General features: G+C 40.1%; 1 protein-coding gene across 1 annotated transcript; it reads right to left on the bottom strand.

Moving 5' to 3' along the window:
• Positions 1–2,272: 2,272 nt before the first annotated feature.
• hgfb (hepatocyte growth factor b) lies at positions 2,273–20,925 on the bottom strand. The gene is made up of 18 exons (XM_006789435.3): positions 20,773–20,925; positions 18,194–18,350; positions 17,814–17,926; positions 17,115–17,229; positions 15,312–15,460; positions 13,576–13,696; positions 12,510–12,628; positions 9,761–9,926; positions 9,531–9,664; positions 8,673–8,766; positions 7,401–7,531; positions 6,508–6,537; positions 5,922–6,027; positions 5,280–5,354; positions 4,999–5,148; positions 4,802–4,908; positions 4,406–4,548; positions 2,273–3,871 (listed from the first exon to the last, which is right to left on the bottom strand). The coding sequence occupies exons 1-18, from the start codon at positions 20,822–20,824 to the stop codon at positions 3,698–3,700; spliced, it is 2,136 nt and encodes a 711-aa protein (XP_006789498.1). The 5' UTR covers positions 20,825–20,925; the 3' UTR covers positions 2,273–3,697.
• Between the last annotated feature and the right edge of the window lie 2,060 nt (positions 20,926–22,985).

Here is a 22,985-nt window from a genome sequence, read left to right on the forward strand (position 1 = left end):
AATGAAACAAAATAGCATTAAATGTAAAATTTAAAAAAAATCCTTCAGCAGATGATTCCAAACATGCTAATCCAGGTCAAAAATGAGCAAAACTATACAAGTGGTAAGTATAACAAGATTGTGTACTTGCTTTAAGAAAGAAAACACTTGAGAGAATAACACTTGACTAAATTGATTGAAAAATAATCTGCGCCTTCTTGTAGTTTGCTTGCTGCTACCTCTTCTCGCTCATTTTCAAACATTTCTACAATAAGATGTGAATCAAACAGTTATTCAGTCAGTGTCTAGAAGATCAGAAGCTGAGCTGATGTGGAGAGTTAATTTCATGGGCAATGTGCTCTGCTGTGTTTGCTGATTGTTTGTTGACCATTGTACCTGTCAGAATTTCTGGAAAACTCAATTGCATCCCATTTGTTATTGTTTCTTATATTATCTTCTTTTTTTTTTTTTTTAAATGTGGGACTCATAACAATGGGAACAAGTCTGAAAACGCATCTTAAACTTTCCAGTTTTAGTAATTAAGTAAAAATGAGCTTTATTCAAATTTATTTGACAAAGATGTATTTTACTATTCGCTTTGCTATGTATGGCTGTCCAGTGTGGGTGCATTTGTGTGTGTTTTTAACTGAACATACTATGAAAAGTATCAGGTGGAGTTGGTGTTGGGATGGAAAGGTGTGTCATTTTACAAGGTGAAATCCTGATAGGAGAAAGATACTTTTCAAAAGCTTGGATATGATCAGATTTCCTCTCTACACTCTTGTAAGCCTACACTTGGAAGTAATAATAATCTGACAATAGGAAATGGGCACACACACGCACGCGCGCACAAGCATACTCGAATACACACAGGTATAACAGAGGCCCAAAACCGACGACTCCACAGAGAGAAGTGAAAGTGCCTAAAAAGAGGTTAAATGACATTACAAAGACAACCCAATTAGATTATGAAAGATATTCTTAACTAAATCTGAAACATAATGATCTGTAATGGGAGTCTTGTGGCTTATAAAAGCCTTTCTCTGGAATAATCAGTCCCTCTCTCATTTTCCATCTTTCTCTTCTAGCCACTCCCTCTCTTTCATTTAGTCGCATACGTAACACACACATACAGAGGGATTGAGAAGCAGATCTCTGCCTGGAGTCGTCAGCCAACTGTGGCAGCATGTGAGACTATCCTGCTACTGTGTTTGAATTTCAATGGCCAGCCAGATAGAGAGAGATAAAAGTGTCTCATTTTACTCCTCAAGTTGTCACATCGCAGCACTGTCGACAACTAATCGTTGTTTGAAAATTGATTATTGCTCTTAATCATTTTCTTTACCCTATGTCTTGTAGACTGTGCTTCCATGCCAGGGTGAACAGCCGTGACACCAACCATGTTCAGTGGATCATTAGCCTCCTGCATGCTGTAGCACAGAGGGGGTGAGCGGGGAGGGGACCGGTGTCCTTGTGTTTATCTGCTCGTTTATATCTACATTTCCATGTCTTTCCGTTCACCCTGCTGACCTGCACATGAAAGCAAACTTCTTACACGTCATATTTCTTTGATACCGCTACAGTATGCATTATCACAGATACTGTACTGTCCCAGCCATAAGTGCGAGTGTGCGCGCGTGTGTCCGTGTGTGTTGTCTCAGCATCAGCAAGCAGCACACACGTTGCAACGGAAAGTGTCGATCCCTGTGCATTTTCTGCTTGCTCCATAAGTTTCTTAATACAGCATCAATGGATTCAGCGTTTAATCTCCAGCTCGCAGTAGCTGCTCTCTTTCACCTTTATGCGTTCTATTTCTAACACTCGCATTCACACGTATACTCTCGTGCCCCCTCATATTTATCTCACACTCCCACTCCATTAAACTCTGAATGTGGTGACACCAAAATTCGGCTATTTTGGTGTAGTGTTTTTATCAGGAACAGCTACGTGGCTGGAACCAGTGGTGTGTGTGGGTATATGCCACTTTGTGTGTGCAATTGAAAGTGAATGTGGCTGTATGGATTGTGTGTGTCTGAGTGTGTGTGTGTGAGAAAGAGGGAGAAAGAGAGATTAGCAAGATTACAAATTCGTCCTCATAGTCTCTATGCTACCATGGTGCCATCTTCTGGTAGTGAAATACAACAACCAACCTCTGTTCTATTAATTATGCAGCAAACTGACTGCAATTATGCACGTTTGCACTCAGAATGCAAAAAAATGCAACATTTAAAATGTGAAATTAAAATTCAATTCACAGATAAGTAGAAAAAGAGTTTAATATAATGACAGGCATCATTTGAAAATAATGCTGAAACTGGGTGTAACATTTCACGCTCATAGTAAATGCACTCAATACAATACACATTTTATATTATAAGGCATTACTGTACAGTCTGTGGAATATAGCAGCTTGCAGAATCTTTTAGTGTGCACACATTCACACGCGGACCATTTTTCTCACTCATGCAAAAATAATGTAGCTGTAAAGCCATCTCCATCACTGACACTGGGAAAAGAAGTGTGTCAAGTTGTTTCAAGGGCTGTTCAGTCATCACAGTGAAATCCACCACAGACAGTAATGTTACAAAGACCACATCCCATCCACAAGAGTTGGAAACAGCAGACTCTGACACGCTAATATCTAGGGTGGAATTAAAATAAGCGTCTGCCAAGATATGCGAGTGGGTTCGGTTCTGGCTTAAACGTGCACAGGCTCACAGGCAAAACTCACTCTCCCTCTGCACATACACAGACATAAAAAAACAAACATAAAAAACAGACATACCGATGACTATTCAACTTTTTTTTTTTTAAACGAAATATTATATTCTGTACAGAAAGAACTTTTGTGCACACATAAAAGGAAAAAAAATACATGTTTTTCAAATCCTGTGAAGACTGGGTAACCATACACTCATTTTTTTTTTTTTACACAGAAAGAAAACAGCATCTTTCAGTCAGGTGTATTGTGTTAGGAGAAGAACACTGAAGATGCAGTTTATTTAGGTATTTCTGTTTATTTGACACCACAATGAAACAGAAATGTGGCTAAAAGCTAAAACACAGAGATAGCACACTTTATATCCACCGCAACATCTGAGTTCTCTTATAATAGATCTATAAGACCTAAATGAATTAAGAGTGTCACAAACACACTCATTAAAATAGTATGTACAGTAAGGACCACTTTATCAAAGCTCGTCATAGTGTCCTTAACGTTGCCCTACCACTGGATAGTTTTCTAAGTGGCCCATTGACGTACTCTACAAAAGCAGCTGCTGAACCACCGAATTTGGTATTTAAAATATTCAAGTAATGCCAGGAATCAAGAGTAACTACATACACACATACACAATTATGGTGGAACTGCTACCCAAAGGAAAATGTGAATTGGATAAAAAATATATATATACATATATGTGTATGTTTGTCTGTTCTGCTCCCAACTGAGTCAAAGCCATACTTTGTTGTTTCTTGACTTTCTTACCATATGTCTAAGATAAAACATCTACTCAACTGCCATCAGTGCCTTTTAGAATCAGAATATTCTTGTTGATACTTTAAATATTACATCATAGTGTAAGTACATCCTTGGATCAATTTCCTATTGATCTGGACTGTGTAAGTATGCAAAACATATAAACCAGGCATCCTGCGTGCACCACTGGCTCTTGGTCAGATTTAGTCCCCCAAACTTTTTTCATTCTCGGTTACGTTTCTAGACGGTGTTGGGGTAATATTTGAAAACCTTGTAGATCCATTGCGTGTAGAAGGGCACGTTAATGAAGATGCTAGGCTGGTTGGCCCGAGCACAGCCTCTGCCATGGACACTTACTCCAACAATAACCCTGATATACCCATCCTGACACACCAGAGGGCCTCCATAATCCCTCTGCGAAAAAAAAAGAAAACAAAAAGCAAGAAGAAATTTATAGCACATTTTTCTTTGTCCGTAGTTTTAAACAGCTAACGTCAATGTTTTACGTTTCTGACACTCAAATGAAATTGTTCTGTTATGGATACTATATCCAAACATGGGCAGCTCTTTTCTAAAGCCAGAAACCACAAAATCAAGTCTTTGATAGCTGATGAAATTTAGCGCAACAGTCTCCAGCTGCTCTATTTACAACTGACTGAATACTAAGCCCACGGATTCACATAACATTTGTTTGAGATTTAGATCAAACTGGGCTTTGGAAGCACTGTGTTAAACAAAGGCGCTAATGCCCACATAGATTCACACTGGGAACAATTACTTTATCCATAGGAGTAAAAGCCTGTTCTTGTTTACCAACACGGTTTGAGTGCACTGTACGAATTCTAGTGTGCACTTTTCCTTCTGATCACTAAAACAGTTATTTGCCCTGTGTGTAAATACCAAAACGCTTCTTTAGGAAAACAATACAAACTGTTTACAACAGTTTACCTCACACACTCCCTCATTCCTCTTCCCTCCTGCACAGATCTTGTTGGTGGTGATGTGAAGGTTTCCTCTGTGCATTTCTCTACACCGGTTATTCCTGACAATGGGCAGTTCCACTGCCTTTAGCATATCTTCATAGCCAGTGCCTGAAAGAGTTAAAAATTGCACTTCATTGCCTGTGTTTTGTTGTAGTAAATATAATACAGTGCAAAACAATGTTAGGAAAAACCCAGGGTTAACATATTGCAAGCATATAGAGCAAGACATTATTAATTATGCTTTTGCACCAAAATCTTTTTTAAAAAAAAGGAATATTCCATGACTGCTGCAGGAGAAATGCAAGTAAGAAGAACCAGAAAATAGGTATGTATACTATAATCCAATATATAATATTAGTACCTTTGGTCTCTCCCCATCCATACATTTTACATATTGTTCCTTCTGGGATGCTGCACCCAGCCACAGGTAGCTGAATCGTATGGACATTGTCTGCAGGAAGGGCAGGCCTGAAAAACATATTTACAAAATATGATTAGCATCACAAGTACAGAAAAATATATCAATATATCACTGAGATTATTTTTCCAGGCACTCACTTAGAGAGCCTTAGGAGGGCTAAGCTGGAGCCCTCAGGGCCACATATTACATGGGCTATAGTGACTTCCTGCCTCTTAGACCAGTCAGGAGCGCCCTCTCGAATGTCAGAGACCCCCAGCCACACTCGATACTCGCTGAGGTTCGGAACACTGAACAGGCACAAGAAAAAGTTAATACAGTTGGAAATACTGCACAGTTATCATTCTTTGGGTTAAAACTGTTCAAATCCTTTAACTTTTTATCACCCTACTCCAAAAACCAAAAAGGGAGACAACATTACCATGAGGAGAAGCACTCTCTGTCAGTAAGCACCCACTCGTCTCGTATTAGTGAACCGCCACACCAGTGCATTGATCTGAGAACAGCACAAAACACAAATATTATATTGAGGTCAAATCTACGACATCCCACAGCATACATGACCTGAAACTGCGCCACTTTGGGGAGAAAATCTGGGGGGGAAAAGCTTGTAATCATACTATGACAACCTGACAATACAATTAATAGAATCACATCACAAGCTCTTCTTCAATACATCTGAAACTTCACCAATATATAAGCACACAACTAATAATTATGTTCTAGACAGTCATTGTATTTAAGGAATCTGGCTTAATAGGCTAATCCTTATGTTGTTCAGAGAAATAAGAATATTATAAGTGACCTTCTTACAGTGGTAAACTGTTTCTTTAACCCTGTTTCTTTTCTATATGTTCATGCTGACTGATCAGAAATGTCAAGGATCAAAGCAAAAACAAACATATGTTGTACATAAATCCTAAATTTGCAGCAGTCGACAAGATAAAAAGAAAAAGAATAAGCAACCCTTCAGATTTTTTTTTAATCAATTCAAGAATAGTCTGGGCAGGATCCTCCACTGTTCTTTAGTAGAGGAAAATGTATCGAATGCTAAATGCCATACCCTTTCTGTATGCTGACCATCCAGCTGCCTTCTGATATGCTCATTGGACTTCCTCCTACGATCCTCGTTGTCTTATGGACAAAACAGCTCACAGAAGCCTCCTCACCTAGAAAGTGAGAGCGCAAATAAAATATACATTCAATTTTTGCCGTCACAGACACAATGACACTGTAGTTAACACGGACATATATTGTTTACATAGTCACAATACAAGAGGCACTCGAGCTGCCTAACGACGCAGCTCAATCATCATCATAAGAACATTAACTGATGAGGCCGATAATTAAGGTGATTACTGAAAATGTTAACAGAACCCATTTGTATTGTGAACTCTGTATGTCAAGAGAGCAGAGGATTCATCATTTGTTCTTCAATGACTATGTGCAAAAGAGTACAAAGTAACACAGAAAGACCAACAGAGTCACACAGAAAGGGAAACAGATGCCACCACAACCTCATTATCTCATGCATCATTATAGCTGGACATAAAAAGCACCCCATCAAGTTCTGTAGCCTATCAAATACAGTTCAGCAACTGAGCCACTCGCACACACAGGCAGACAGATGAGCACAGAGAGACTCTCACCCAGCTGGATGGTGTTCTGTGAAGCATTACCTGCAGAGAGGCAAGGAGACGAGCAAGTGATCAGGGCGCATTAACGCATACAAGGTAAGAGCCAACCTCACACAGGGGTGTAAATTTCACAGTGAGCATAGAGCAACAGCTACCAGAGCCAATGAGTTTGTTTTCCATGTCATGTTTAATTGAAGGCAACACGCCTTAAAAGGGTTGCGGTGTGTCTGTAGGTTAAAGCCGCTTCCTAATTTTAGATTTTTAGATGTAACAGACGCCACAAGAGCACAACTGCTTATGTTTTATTTATATACTTTAAAGCACCTTTCTCATAGTTTTAAGGTCAGGAGTCATGAATTAATTTATATTCTCATAATCTGCTCATGTCAAGTAATCACACATGGATGCATTATTCACGCCATTAATGGAGGCTCGGCAAGATAACAGATGGCAAGGATAATATATTAAATAACATATCAGAATTGTAACACAGTTATTTACAAAACAGTCATCCTAAAACGTGAAATACAACAAGGGTATGGTCTTGTAGTTAAAAGTTTAAAAAAAAGTGTAAAAAAGAAAAAAAAGATTCATAAACTTTTATAAGCTAGTTGCAAGCATGATGCTTCTGGCTCCATAGAAAAACCCTCAGGCTTCCTGATGACTATGGATCTCCTGTGAGTATAGACAGACTTACCCACTCCAAATTATTCTCCCTCTCTCTCTCTCTCTCTCTGTGTGTGTGTGTGTGTGTTAGAGTGAGAGAGAAACAGAAGTGAAAACAAAAAAACACTAGCTCAGTCTTTTCTCTAGAACCACGATAAAGCTTCAATTACACATTATCTAAGTGACTTTTATGTTTCTGTGTGTGTGTCAGTGCTCATATTGTATGGATTGACACTCACATGGTTTCACATTGCAATAGTCCCAGGGTATGGCAGAATTGTTGGTGTAACACCAGGGACCATGTTTGTCTTTATCAGGATTTCGACAGTAGTTTCCTTCCAGGCCAGCCGTCGGCATGCCCCTCTCACCACTGAGCAAACACAGAAACCCGAATGATCCCTTAACAAATCTTTCATCAACATTTATTAAGCCCCAAAGACAATGTGAAAACAAAAGAAACATCTCCCTTGCTTTCGTTCTTTCTTTTAGTTTAAGCAGATAATTTGTCTTGTTTTGACAGTTAAAAAAAGGATTTCTGCTGATTTATAACTATGTGTAAAAAGCTGAATGAATTTAGCCAGATAGGATTTGGACCGTTAAATACACAGCTGTGTAGGCTCTCTCCCTCCAGACAAGATAATGAGGTGATTTGCAAAAGAATTACTCACTTAGACAGTATGCTCCCACCTACATTCACATATCTAATACTCGTGCAGACGTATCCCACACATGAAGCGTTCTCGCTACAATTTTAAAACCACAAACTAAATCCCTTCTCGCACCAAATTCCTTAACTAATAAGGTGGTGAAATCATAGCAATCAAGGGTTTAAAATTCATGTTTATTTATATTATCCTTCTGGTGCAGCCAGCTCTCTCTCTGACTTCCTAACCCCAGCTTTTGACCCATTAGAAAGAGCCATACAGTGGGGTTGAGTGGCTTTGAAGTGTTCCTGTAAAGGAGCAGATTTAGGGTCAAGGGTGAGTTGTAAAGAGTGCATCACCCAGCCAAGTTATCTCTGGGAGTCTTTCTTGCTCAGCTGGGTCATTTTCAGGAAAACGCTTCTCAAGCCATAAAAAAGCTGTAGGGGAGGCTAGGAGTTGTTTTCTCCTCTGAGAACAAGTGGCTTGCCTTGACTGACTAACAACAGCGAGACTTAAGTAGAGGTCACTTACAAAGTGCCTCCCTAAAACAACACCATGTTTCAGATTTGCACACATGGTTCTAGAAAACTCAGCTACACTTGCGTAGCAGGACTGTCGTGCACAAGGTCGTCTTCTGTTCAACATTTGTGTTTTCTTTCTTCTTCTTGTCTCACTGAGTGCCTTAAAATCTCCTACACTTTGTTGGGGTCTGTGGGTTAACATGTTGTGGACCGGTGTGACAATTGAAATGTCTATTTTAGCCAGTAGTGCTTGTCTACAGTTTTATTAATGGTGCAAGTCTGTTTTCTACATCATAGTGAAGTTTGGGAAAGTGATCAGGAAGTAGCAGAGATCCAGTGGGCCGACCTGTTGCTGTGGTCTCTCCAGGGAGCACAGGGCAGGTTTGATCTAGTCCTTGACTGCTGTCCTTGGTAATTTTCTCCAAATCTTTCATAGCAGTCTGGATTTGGACAAAATGAGATAGAAGAATTAGATAGGCTGTCTGGGCACATACTGCTTTAAACAAAAACATGCAAAACAGTCTCTATAAATGTACAATTATGCATGTGGTGCTGTTCAACTGAAAAGCTAGAGTAAAAAAAACTGTGAATTGTGTTCAAATATGAGCAAAAGAATACACAACCCTTAGCTGAGCTATCGTAGTTGTTGTAGTGGTCCTACTTTATGCTTTGCTGGAATCACAAAAGTAATCCTTGACAATGATAAATGATAAAAATACCGCCGTTCATAATTTTTTTAGCTGTTTGTTACCCTTCATTTCATTTACAGTATATTGTATATGGGAATGTATTGAACTCTCAAGCGTAAACCACAAGATAGCCTCAGAGTGGTTTTATAATTCCAATTCAAGCCCACTCAGTCTCGAAAGAATATCCGTTAAAATCCCTTAGGGAATCTGAATTTGCCTACTCAGCTATAGATCTGCATGTAGAACTTCTAAATCTACCTCGAAAAGAATCTCAAACAGCACTATTTTTCAGTGACCAGTAAGAACTGACCATCCTGAGTTGCTGTCAGATTTTATTTGTGTGATACATGGTGGTCAGTCCTTCCCACACTCTTACAGGGCAACAGCTTCCCGCTGGGATGTGTGTGGTTACAAGATCTCTCTCAGAATATGCGCATTTATCTGCTTCCGATGGAGAGAAAATTGTCTTTTCCCTTGCTCCTGTCAAAGCTAAATAAATCTGTTGAGTCTCTCACCGCTGACGAGTCTGTTTTGGGTGCCACACTGAGGGATATTAACGCAGGACATTGTGCGGACTCTTGGGTCTGTAGTGAAGCACCAGGGGAATTCTTGGCCATCTGGATTTCGACAGAAGTTCTCTCTCAGGTCCCTGGAAAACACAAGAGAAAGTCATGCTGTAATCTGCTAAAATGGAAGTGCAAGGGTGAGTGAGTGGATGGTTGTATCATGTAAGTTTCTGACTCACTTGCAGGGGTAGGCTTCAGGCAGGAATGTATGGTTATGGGGATACTGAGAGTCCCAGCGCTGGCAGGTAAGTCCAGTGGGCGTCATATCTACTGCTCCCCTGTAACCCTCTCCTCTGCCCTGGTAACACTCAGTTGTTTCCACCACATTACTTTTAGGAGGGGTTTCTAAAAAATATAGCCAAAAAATTAATAATAACACATGTTCTTAAACAAACCAAAAGGCAAACCAAAATGTAGCTAGGATAGTATAGTATATAGAAAGCCTAGTAATTTAGATCTTGTGCTCTTGCAACTTAAGATGTTTCAGCATAACCCCCAAAAGTCAATCTTTATTTACATATGTTAGATAAACAAATCCTCTTCGATATGAGGATCATCTCTGGTATATGAGGAGAATTAAACACTACCAACCACAACTGAGGGCTAACCCAACTCTTAAAATCTTGGTTGTTTCCCTGAACATACATAATGCTGAAACAAAATGCAATTAATGCATAAGGCAATATGAAATGCATATGAAAATTAATTTTAGATGCCTCAACTACAGTGTATAAATGGGGCTAGTTTGAATCTGCTCAAATTTACCATTTATGATTGCACTAACATAGAAAAAAAGACAGTGTGAAAAGTTTGGCCACCTAATTTACACTGTGCACGGAGATGGTGAAGAACTGATAAAAGCGTATTTAGTTTAAATGGTGTATGAAGAAATTTTGAAAACAATTGCTGTGAGTTACAGATCAGTGAAATGAGGGCGGTAAGAGAAATTTTCCAAAGTGATGAAAACTGAATAAATTATGGTAACTTTGAACTGTATAGAAAGTTGAAAAACGGATACTGCAAAACCCTCAGGAGGTTTTTTATTTGCCTGAAATTTGTATATCGTTCTCCATGAATGATTTTCCAGGAAGATGTTTCAGGAACTTCCACAGGGTCAAGGTTCTGCCACTGTTGTAATTTGCATTTTCACACGAAACATAAACAAATGAGTCTACCAATATATCAAAATATGTTAGTCTGAATGCCATCCTCTGCAAAATAAAATTGGTAACTATGAACTGAAGTCAAACAAAAAGTGTGTTTGTGTAACATTGCTGTGGAAAACATTAATATAATAGATAAAATTACACTGATTAGTGTTGCATGCTCTGCCATAAAAGTGTATGTATGTTCAGAAAAGTACAGCTTGCCAACGGGGCACTTTTTTGGGGGTTGTGGGGTAAATTGCCTCCTGGTAAATTTAGACCCTCACTGTGCAGAATTCAGTCTCCCAACTGCCAACACCTACAATTCAGACTGCAAAAAAAAATTTGCTGTGATGGCAGCCAAATTAGTTGGCCTAAAAATGACACTGTCCTCATCCCCAGGTTTTATCATTCCCCGATCTCAAGATACATCCACTTTGTATTAGTGCACAGTGATGCCAATAGTAGCAAACAGCCAGGATTATAGATGTATTCAGTGTGACAGTGTATTTGAAATGGTGCCAAATACCCTTAGTACACTGACTATCTGACATCAACAGAATAGCTGTTTAGCTAGGCTCAAAAAGATTGGACAACCAAGGCACGAAATTGAGTCTGCTGTGCTTGTCTTCACGGAGATCCTCATTAGATAGTGCTACAAGTTCATTAACCTGAGCATTACACGACTGTACCCGAAAATGTACAAAGCCAGATCTTCAAGTCTCTAAAACAGAGATTTGCTGTGCATAGTAGATGCATAAAAATAGATTTGAACTAGTTTGACAGTAAACAAAAGAAGGGGCCTTATCAAATGAACACTTTATCTGGTTGTCTCTGTGTGCCTTGTTTTGATTAAGACTAACTGGGTCGTAAACTTGGTCTGTTCCCAAAAAGCTCCCATAATAGAGAAAGAGTGAGAGAAGGGTTGAATGCCCTGGGTAGAAGACAATTTTTAGAGAGGAGAAAATAAGGGGGAGAGAACAGTGAATCACTGGGTCCACATGGTGGAGTGCCATCTAGTAAACATGGAGCCAGGACTGCTGATGATTCTAGCAGGAAAGCAGGCCGGTCACAGACTAAAGAGAATAAAGCAGAGTCCAACAACAACACCAGCTCTGTTTCTGTTTTATGTTCTTGAAGAATCCAGTGTCTGACTATGTGACTTGTCACTGATTGCAGGGTGAACTCCAAGCACGCAGCGTTTGCTGGTTTACTACAAGTGCAAAGACACACAAAGCCAAAGCCAGATGTGACGCACACATCGATCTCTTAAACATCAATCACGCCGTTTGCACTAAGTGTATGAGGTGTAAATGATCTGCTTGTAGTGTGTGTGACCCTGGTGTTGTGTCTGCGTGTGTAACACGAGGTTAATGTAGAGCAGTAATTCAGACCTGTGCAGTTTGACTACCACACATAAGAGCTGGCATAGAACAATAAACAGAAAGCCAGTGGTGCAGGGGAAAAAAATAAACATTCTGGCTATCAGAGAAGACATAACAGAGAGCCAACCCTAAGAGGGAGGGGAGGGGGGCTCTGCATCTGTTTGTGTGGGTGGGTGAGTGTGTGTTTGTATATTCTTTAGCATTAGCCAAGAAGAGGGGAGGAATGGTAAAATGAAAGGTACAGGAAGCAGTAAATTTTGCTGCAGTCAGTCATGCTTTGTCGACCCGCACTGAGCAGCAACACTGCCACTAACAGAAGGGCATAGATTCCTCCGTAACATGCATGACAAATGGTAATGGATTCAACCACACACAAACAAACATGAATATATGCTCACCGCAAACTGTGATGTTGCAGTACTCCCAGGGTGTATTTGGGTCTGTGGTAAAGCACCAGGGTCTTTGGCGTCCATCTGGGTTTCTACAATAGTTATCATCCAGGCCTTTGTCAGGGTACCTAATACAAAACAGGCAGAAAAAACATGTAAGCAGAAACAAGACTCAAAAGCCTTGCAAATAAATAAAATATAAAACAACTATCACACGCTTGGAGGACTCCTTGATGTTAACTGCCACTATATTCTAAAAGTCCAGAGGTCCCTGTCAAGAGATCCATGTTTCTATTTTCCTGCTGATTCACAAGCAGTTCAAAATAGTTGAGAGACAATTCACCATTGCATGTAACGACACACTAATAACTCTTCTGAGCTCAGGGGAGTGAAGAAGATAATGAGTTGCACCACTACAGGTGTTCTACAGTAAGTCATCCCAAAGTCCTACATCCCTCCAGGCCTGTAGCCACTAGGCATGAAGTATCAGGCTGTGGGACCCTCTCATTACATTAGTGCTATGAGCAGTCTGGGACCTCGTTTACATAAACAGTGGGATGATTAAGGATGTGTTAACGAGTCCCCACTAATCCAGACCACCTGCCATCCCACTAGCTGTCTTGACACAGATGCACACAGCTGACGTGTACACACACTTTTTGAAGATCGTGCAACGAATAATAATATAGATTAAAATATATGAAACCTTAAAACAGGTATAAATGAATAACAGCTTAGGCCCAAGTCTGAGAGTTTAAAGCAATTTGGGACAATTAAGTCAAAATGAAGCATTTTCCCAACATATTATTGTTAAATACACAAAAAAAACCCACATAAACACACACTGGATTCCAATATTATTCCTCTGGGGAAGGTTTTCACTAACTGAATCCAAATCACTTCATCACCAGAGTAAGTGCAGCTAAACTACTTTGAATTACTTTATGAACCTTTTAAAACGTAATGTATTCTCATGATAGAAGCATGCATGCAAGTAGATGTGATTGAGCTTGCACAAATTTTGTGCGCTGCAGAGGTAAGTGTGTATGTGTGTGTGTGCACTTGTGAGCATCACCTCTTGGGGTGGTACAGGTGTTTGTGTGGGTCATCCAAGTCCCACCGCTGGCATTCTTTTCCACTTTCTGTGTGGTCCATTGGTCCTCTGTAATCCTCGCCAATACAGTTGATACACTCAACTATACAGCAGAAAAACACATTGCACGTATCTTAGAAAAACGCAGAGTGATCAATGAAAAATCATATATCCAGAATATAAATGAGAGGTGTGTGTTTTTTTAGTAGGCCATGGGCTGATGAAGGAATAGAGCTGAAGATCAAATTGAATACACTTTAGTGTTTAATATTAGATTCCCAAACTGTTAAGCAACATTTTGAACTAAACATTTTGACAACATAATACTTAAAGTGGTTGAAGCAACATTTTTTTGTTTGTTACACTAGACAAACAAGTCGTTAACAGCCTTTCACCATACTAGATTTTCAACTGGGCTGTCCAAGATCTGGATTTCTACACCTACTACAGTGAAACCCCGACTTACGAAATTAATTCGTTCTAGAGGGTCTTTCGTAAGTCGAAGCACCTTTTTCCATCGCCTTTTGAGTGAGGCGATGCTGGCTGGAGACGAAGTTCCTGGTGGAGGAAGAGGTGGCGTTTCGTTAAATGGGGTCTTCGTAAGCCGGGGTTCCACTGTATATCATAATGATCACTTTTGGCCAATCAAAGTTCTTTTCTGACTGCATCAGGTATAAAGTAGGAAGAACTTTATTTTTGCATACTTCAGCTTTAACAAAGACTCGTTATAAACAAAGACATTTAAAATATGGATGCAAACATTAAAAAGTTTCTTGGATAAAGACAAAGCCTCATTTTCTGCCTGGTGAGTAGAATACACTGTCTAGTGTGAACAACAGCAAGGATCCAGATTGGAAACAGATGTTTGTGAGTCCACAGGCTGCACATGTATTTGTGCTTGTACACGCCATGTTTGCGTGTCTGTGTGTATGTTTCCTATTAGGACCACTTAATTTCAGGAGAAACCCTCCCAGTCATTTTTTTTACTGAGAGAGCACGGGCTTTTTATCAAAATAAAATGTCATTATCTTTGTTGTACAACTTGTGTCAGTTAAAGAGCAAGAAGGATTCCCATTTTGTCCTACCCAACCACAACCTGGCGCCTCATTAAAGTGATCCAGTGCCATGCATGCTGAGGAAACAACCCCTCTGACAGCATGAATCCCCGAGGATTAGATAACAGAGGTCATTATCATCCCCTCCTTCAGTGCCTGACAGTAACATTGTGCGATATAACATAAAGGCTAAAACATGCTGAGGAGGCCCTCTTCTTTCATCACAACCACATGTATGCCACAGGGATGGATATAATGGCTAACAATTGATGTTGAGTAGACGACAGGGGGATTAATATCCCATAACATTCCAACACCCGCTTCTTCAGGTTCAAACCCTTTACAAACCCTGAGCCTGATGGAATGAGAGAGGACAGTGTAAACCGAACCACACACCTGGAAACAGCTGCAGCTGGCCTCAGCAAGTAACACGCACACACATAAATATATAGATAGATATATATCACAAGAGAGCACAGTTTAGGTGAACTTGCTTATTCCAACTATATGATTGCCTAGTTTGCCGGAGCTCGTTTCAGGCTATCAAGCCTCAATTGATGAGATAATGCAGATTGCAGAATGGGTATTATTTTAACATTAATATGTGCTCATATAAACACTGATATATTTCTGCAAACGTGTATGCCTGTGTGTAAAACCCACCCTCTGAACACTGTGGTATGCCACACTCCTGATGCCTGAAGTGTGGCCGAGGGTCAGTGGTAAAGCACCATGGGCCAACAGCAGAGTTGTCCGGGTTGCGACAGTAGTTTTCCCGGAGGTCCGTCTTCCTGAACCTCTTAGACATGAATCTGTCAGAAGCAGAGCTGCAGTTACAAAACAAACACATGTACCAAGACCTGCTGCCAAATACAGCGTTTCGGCTCGCACGCAGAGCAACTTCTTTTTGAAAAACACCAAAAGGTCACAGTTTGTGGTCTCTGGTTTTAATCTCTGACAGAATGACTTCTCCTTGCTCATTTACAAGAGTGCTGCTCTGTAAACACCCCCGGTGGAAATTAACAAAAATAAAAGTTACTGACAACTATGCCAAAGGACTGAATCATCAGTGACACAGCAGTCTTTTTTTTTTAGGGAAAACAGGTTAATACTTAAAAGCAAAGTTAGTTCTCCATGAGGTTGGCGTTGGTGGACGTAACATAAACATACTGACAAATGACTCATATCTTTTACACCAGGGAAGCACATGGCTGTAGTCACCAGCTGTGATGATGGACACAGAAAGCATAGCTTGTTAGACAAGCGGTGTTTTTCCACATGATGGGGAAAAGATAAAGCTATGAAATAGTCCTTCACTAGATTTGGTAATGACAGGTACAAAAATGAGAAGTCTTTGGTGGGCAATCTATGAAGGGGAAACCTTACACTGATAAAAATGCTATTTGAACTTGTGTGTGTATGTGCGTGAATCCATCTGTGCTTGCGTGTATGTCAATTTCCCATGTCTGTAAGTGAACTGATAAAACATACAAAGTGCCTGGGTTTAATTACCTGATTTACAGAAAAGTTAATAACGGCCTGATAAAGCAGGTTCACTGGAGGTGCAAACGTACACTGCCGGCTTTGATTCGACACTACAAAGCCTTTCGAAGTCGTTTTAAATCTCTGAGGAGAAAGGGCAGTGGGATTTTTCTTTTTACTGAAGGTTCAACACTATTCATGTGCTTTTTCTTTTGGAAATCAGGAAATTGGTGGCTATCTTTCAATCTTGGATTACCTTTAAATATGAAAGTGATAAAGAGAATAATGAACAGAATTCCAACAATGTGGAAAAAAGAAGAAAACAGTTTAAAAACAAAAGAGAGAGGAGGTAGCATAGGGTTCAGCGATAAAGTATGGCTAGTGTACAGTACAGTCGTCATTTATGCTCAAGGAACCACATAGCTCTGTCTGCCGCTATTAAGTCTACAGTGGATCTTAGTCATATAGGCTTAGATTAATGTAACTATATTGTTGCTAACTGGGTAAAAATGATGTAACTGCACTGTGCAATGTAACCGAGATCAGTGCAAATTTCACTTTTGTCGTCTTTTACTGGCATCTTATTATTTTAACTTTTTTCTTACTTTGAAAAATATCTTATCAGCAAAAATAGATTTAGATATTTAGAACTTAAATTTAACCAAATGTGGCATATGCCAGTAAAAGTAAAATACACACACTTGAATTCACACTACATACACATCTAGATAAACAGTAGGTCCACAGCAGGAAATGATCTGTGACTGTGTAAGGCGTTACAATGAGGTCAGTTGTGATGAATGACTGCTCCCAGGAGCCTAATCAACCCCTAATATATCATACTTGTATATACATATGCACACATACAGACCAGCCTCTAGCTACTAGCTAATTGCATTACTAGCAGGCCAAAACTAACAGTAAGAAAGAGCTTATAACGCTATTTTGTTTGACATTGTGGTGTAAAGTACATCAGATTCTTACTTGTGCTCATGAGGAACAGGAGAAGCCCAGGCCTGGCACAGGATCCCACTCGTGGTCACTGACCTCCGCCCCCTGTAACTCTGCCCTGTTCCTACAATGCATTCTCTAACATAGTCTGAAATAAGACAGACACAGAGAACGATCTTGTAAATGTGATAAGTGCTTTGCATACAGAGCCAGAACAGATAATAGAGAAAACAGACAGAAGGAGATTTTCATCTGAAACACTGAGCTTAACGGAGATGCGACAATGCCAAAAGTCAAATCTGTTTTCCTAATCATCTTTAAAATCTGGACTCAGTAAAAACTATGTTACACAGCCGGCATGTTCACAGTTCACAGTTGTGGTCAGTGTGATTGAAAACGGGTGGGAATTTCCATTATTTACATAAACACCGCTTAATGACAGAAAATGAACCATGATGTGGCCCAACCCAATAAACACGCCAATAGTCCTTGCCCTTCCTAGTCTTCCCCCCAGAGGGTTCCCATCATCACGGAGCTAAAATCACTCTAGCATAAATTGTTATGAAATGGATATTATTTTTTTCTAAAAAATGTAAATCAACAAAACCTCTACAGAAGCAGTGGTGTCTATTGAAAGAAAGGCTACCTCAAGGATGTGTTTTTTCTGAGAGTCAGAGACACTTGTTATGTATGTGTCAGCTGGGTGAGCAAAAACATGGAAATGTAGAGCACCTTTCTTCTCATAGAGTTGGTAGTTCATGTTCTGCTGGCTCTGAACTCCTGGCGAGTTCCTGTCGAAGGACAGCCACTGGCATTTCCTGTTTTTATGATCATACACAAATGCTCTGGAGAATAAAGAGGATTGGAAAGGAGGAAGAGAAAACAGGAGGCAGAGTGACAATAATAATGGTCAGTTTTATGACATCTTGAAGTAAAAGGAAACCAGTAACACAGGGATTCTGTGAGTACACAAAGGAGAGGCCCGCTAAACTAAACATCAAAATTCATGCATCATGCAAACATTAATTAAGTAAGACGAACTGAAAGCCATTCCCATGTTACCAAAGTAATATCCTGAAACTGAAAGGGTAATGACATTAGCATGGACAAACCTGCAGGTAAAGGGGAGCCTTTTGTTGCGGCTGCAGGCTTTAGCACACTTCGATAAGCTCAGCTTCCTGCTTTTGGTCAGGTGGGAGGAATCAGAATGGACCACCAGTTGAATGCTGTCAGTTTTCTGGTAGTCTTGGAGAGCATTTCTTCTGCCTTCTGATACACAATTACAAAATGTGGTCACAATCACTGAGTAGCATTCGTTTGACATTTTACATTATTAATGAGACTCAACTATAGGTAGAGAGAGCATCATTAGGAAGGGCCTGATGCTGTTGTGGTTGAACACAGACAGATAGCTTTAACACAGTCTACAGACTTGTCTGGCTCTACATCCATGACAAAAGTAGTCTTAGTCTGCCCATTCTAAATTGTATATATTAACACAAGGGATACTAAATACTACTTCTAGTAATAATAATAGTAAAATGAATTCACACAAACAAAGTATTCTTTGTTGTCTGCTGATGAGACTGTCTAAAAAGCGTCTCAAACACCTGATTTATTTTTATTTTGCAAAGAGCCAGACTTTCATTTAATTTTAAGTGGTCTTAATTCTTCAGACTTTCTGCATATCTTTCAGTTTTTTCTTTTTCAGTTATTTTCACTCCAGTCCTTGTTTGTGATCATTTTCTTTTTGTGTGTTTAGTCACTTAACAAACAAAAAAACTATGAATCATTCAACCATTAGAAAAAAGGGCACCTACATTAAGCAATAAAACAGTATTGTGTCTACATGTAGCAGATAACTTAGCAAAACAATTTAAAAATGCATCTTGTGCACTCTGTAATAGTATTTTTGCACCAACAAGATGATTCCCAAAAAGCTTTTGCATATCTGGCTTGATGTGCACAAACTGGAAACTGGACAGATGGAAGACAAAAGAAGAAGTCTTTAAAAAAGGCATGGCCTTAGGGAATGAAAAAACAAAAACAACTGTAAAACTGCAAAAAAAACCAAAAGAAAACTGACACAGGACCTGAGAGATGCATTTTGGCCCTTTAGCGGCTCTCTACTGCTCACCAAAGCCTCATCTGAAATAGCCTCAGTGGGAGGCTGGCTTTTAAAAGCCATATTTAAGGAAGGGAAACAAGGAGAAAATGCATAGGTAATGTGCAAGGACTGGACTGAAAATGAGTGACAAGAGAAATCAGATCCAAATAAATATGGAGGTCAGCAGAGACGTACATTAGTGAGTGTCTACAGCCATCTGTGAAACAGAGTGGATGCTCTGTCAATGTTTGGAGCTGAATGAACGCATAAAGGTACCAACAGATTTTGGTCCACCATGGAAAGCATCTGACAAACAGTAGTTTCATTTTTTAGCATGACAATGATCAAAACTACACTCCCAATGCAGTAAAAGTATACCTTGTAGAAAAACACCATGGAACACTATCAGTCATGGATTGGCCTCCCCAGAGAGGAAGAGAGGAAGCAGCATCCATAGAAGAGCTTTGAATGACCTACACAAAGCCTGGAGAACTATTCCTGAAGACTACTTGCAGAATTGCAAGACAGCTTGGCTAACCTTTATTCTGCGTTGAAGAATAAAGGTGTTCATACCAAATACTGACTTCAAGTTTCTAAGAATCGTGCAAACGCTGTTCTTGCTTTCAAAAACCATATTTCCATTTATGTTTGCAAACGTTTCAATAAATCACTGCACCTATTTCCCCATTTTCCTGCTAAAATATAAAGAAATGAGCAGTGACTCAAGCCTTTTGCACAATACTTTATGTGTGAAAAAGTCTGCTTTAACTGTGCATCCCATTAGGTCTACAGCGTCCAATGGGATGCACAGTCATTTGTCACTGGCCCCAAATGAAATCGAGGCTGACACACACACAAACACATAGAGAACATACAAACAAAAATCGTTGAATCACTTGAAGGGAAGACGTCACACATCAGAGTTGATTTCAGATTCAGTGTCTGGATAGTTTACGATGTGGTAAGCAAGCTGGGGATCACAGAGTACCAGAGGCCTAGTGTTTGTCCGCTCGTCAGCTTGAGTTGACCGGCTGAATGCCAAGAAGCAATGAACCGCGAAAGTTGCACTCAGTTAGAGGGTGACTGCACGATTGATTGGATTTTAACAGGTCACTTTAGCTGACAGTGGGTTAGCGTATAAGCAGATGTTTTTTTCTTATCACTTACCCAGTGTTCATTCAGCTAAATTTCAAAGCGATACTGTAAAGTCCAATGAGCTCTGGTAGTGAGTTAGAATGAAAAAGCTCTGTAATGGCTCTTAGCAAAAGCATCTCTTTTCACTGAAGTCCAGTCTTAAAAAATACTGCCAGGGATGTGTTTTGACTCTAAGTAACGCTAACCCATAAATCGCGCACCCCCAGATTACATTAATAACACACCTATACAGAGTTAAACACAAGACGAATGTGTTATTATCCGAACATCGCAGCGACAGTAATAAAATCAGATGATTCAAGGCACTCCTAACTCGCGCTTGACAGTTTGTTGTGCAGGGAGCGCAAACCAGTGCGCTCACACGCTGGCTCTGGTGTCACACGTTGGGCAGCAACGCGAGCAGTTGTGAGTAGTTTTCGGCAAACTTACCAGAGCAAGAAACGACGAAAACGAATCCGAAAACGAGCTTGTAAATCCACATGGTCTCGTCACGCAACAACGGTTTCTGAAAACAAGTCGGAAAAGCTGCTCGCGTTGCTGTCGGACTGCAACCAGGAGATGTTGCTCCCACCACTGCACAGATGATGCGTCTTCTCTCTAAGTACTTCCCCGCGTCACCCCTCCCTCCCTCTCCTCCCCTCCTCTGTTCTCTCTCTCTCTCTTTCGATGTGTGAGTCTGCTTATCCCTCCACCCCTCTCTCTCTTTCTTTCTTTTCTCTCATTTCCTTTATTTTAACCACCACCAATTTTCAATTAGGTAAGCACACGCACACACATTGCCATCTCTTCCGTAACAACGTTGAATAACTGATCTTTATATGAGCAACGTGAATCTGCGTCTTCAGACCCGTGGTTTAGGAAATATTACATCCTCTCTTTCTTTTTCTTTCTTTTTCTTCCTTAACACCCTCCACCGAGGGTTACTTTCTTATAAATAAAAAAAAGTTTTAATGTCTAGAAGGAAGGAAAAAATGATTCTGCTATTGTGGCAAATTTTGGGAAACCCTTTCTGCTGTAATCCATGAATTTCATAGACTATGAAGACCTCAAAATCTAATTGAAAAGCAGTGCTACCACATTTGGACAGACTGCAGTATGCGTTCCTACAAGTCTGCAAAAAATAACATTATTTTAAATGTTTTGTTCTGCGGATTCTTTACCGATCTCACTCTCGCTCACCTTTTACTACTCAGTCATCTTTTTGGACCCTTTTCACTCTGCCTTTTTTACAACCTCACCAGGGAACACTGCGTCCAAAACAAAACAGATATCAGCAGGCACTTGTCAACAAAGATAAACCTAATGGGGATGCAAAGGACAGGGAGGTTGTTTATGCTACTTTACTTCTTTCTCTAAGTAGTGAAATTACTGGTGGGGGTGCATGAAGACATTGCATCCATCTCCTGAGTGACATGTCTATTTCCAGTGACGACAGCACAAGACAGCAGGCATGACACTTAGCTGGCTTTTCTCTAAATACCTTCAATGCAGCAGTCACAGAGCAGTCCTTGGATAGGAGCCTGATGAGAAGTGCAGTAAAGAGACATCATGTAAGTTATCACAAGGCAGGGGTTTACTGCATTATGGGAATTCCCGGTATTTTCTTTCAAATCATACCATGTGTGCAAAACAAAAACAGAGCAATAGACGAATAAATGTCTAAGGGGAGACAGACTACATCGCTATCTTCTCTTTGGTGCAATGAGTAATACTCCTGTGGCTTCCTGAGAGGACTACAGTCATTTGCAATAATAAACAATCAGGCATGAGTCAGATACTTTCACTGGAGTAATGCTCGAGCTCCCTTTCTTTACTCTCTTTTATTGTGTACCATATCTCATCTACATCCACATATAACTAAACCACACACTGTATGCTTGAGGGAGATTGATTCCAACTTTTTTTTCTCTCTCTTTTGTCTTTCCAGAACTCACATTCACACAGATTCAAAAACACGCATGTTCACACATAACGAGCAGCAGATGACTGGATAACCTTTACCAGTTTGAGTTTCCAACAGAAAGACTTCTTCGCCACAATCTCATTACTGACTTCTCTTAGCAAGAATCCAGTGGGTGTTTTCACTGACTCCAAGAGCAACAGCTTCTGCTAGAAGATGGAAATTAGAGAGACCCAGTAGCCCACCACTTTCCTCATAAGAGTGCTGTCACCATGCAAGACTCCTGACATCTGTGGCCAGTTATTGGCAGAAACCTATCTTCATCCTGCTGGCAATAGAAGGGGGAAGTTCAATAAGAGATGGAGATGATATAGAGAGTAAAGAAGTTGATATGATACGAGTATAAATGAAGAGTTATGTGAGAAAAACCAATTTCTTTATGAGGGAGGTACAATGCAGGGCAGGGTACTGATGGCTGGGCTGTCTTTGTGCATATTTGCGGAGTGTGTGGAGTATTAACAGACTTCCTGCAGATTTGTTTGGAAATTTTGTGTGCATTGTGTTGTGTACTATTATTTCCCAGCAAGTCCCATTATGTGGACATTTTCATCTGCAGCAAATTAGCTGACCTCTAATCATTCCAGCCTCTCTTCCAGATTACAGCCAGTCGGAATGAGAAATTAAAGGAGGGAATAGCGTACCAACGGGGTAATAGTTTGAGCAAGACAGAGAGCGACATAAA

The sequence above is a fragment of the Neolamprologus brichardi genome, chromosome 7 (genome assembly GCF_056152115.1).
Source record: "Neolamprologus brichardi isolate AB-2024 chromosome 7, ASM5615211v1, whole genome shotgun sequence".
Taxonomy (NCBI): domain Eukaryota; kingdom Metazoa; phylum Chordata; class Actinopteri; order Cichliformes; family Cichlidae; genus Neolamprologus; species Neolamprologus brichardi.

Coding starts and splice junctions, on each gene's coding strand:
- hgfb (XM_006789435.3), bottom strand. CDS start 20,824: ATGTGGATTTACAAGCTCGTTTTCGGATTCGTTTTCGTCGTTTCTTGC. Junction 9,665..9,760: donor CCTGAAGCCTACCCCTGCAA/GTGAGTCAGAAA, acceptor TGTGTTTTCCAG/GGACCTGAGAGAGAACTTCT. Junction 5,149..5,279: donor AGAGAGTGCTTCTCCTCATG/GTAATGTTGTCT, acceptor GTGCCTGTTCAG/TGTTCCGAACCTCAGCGAGT.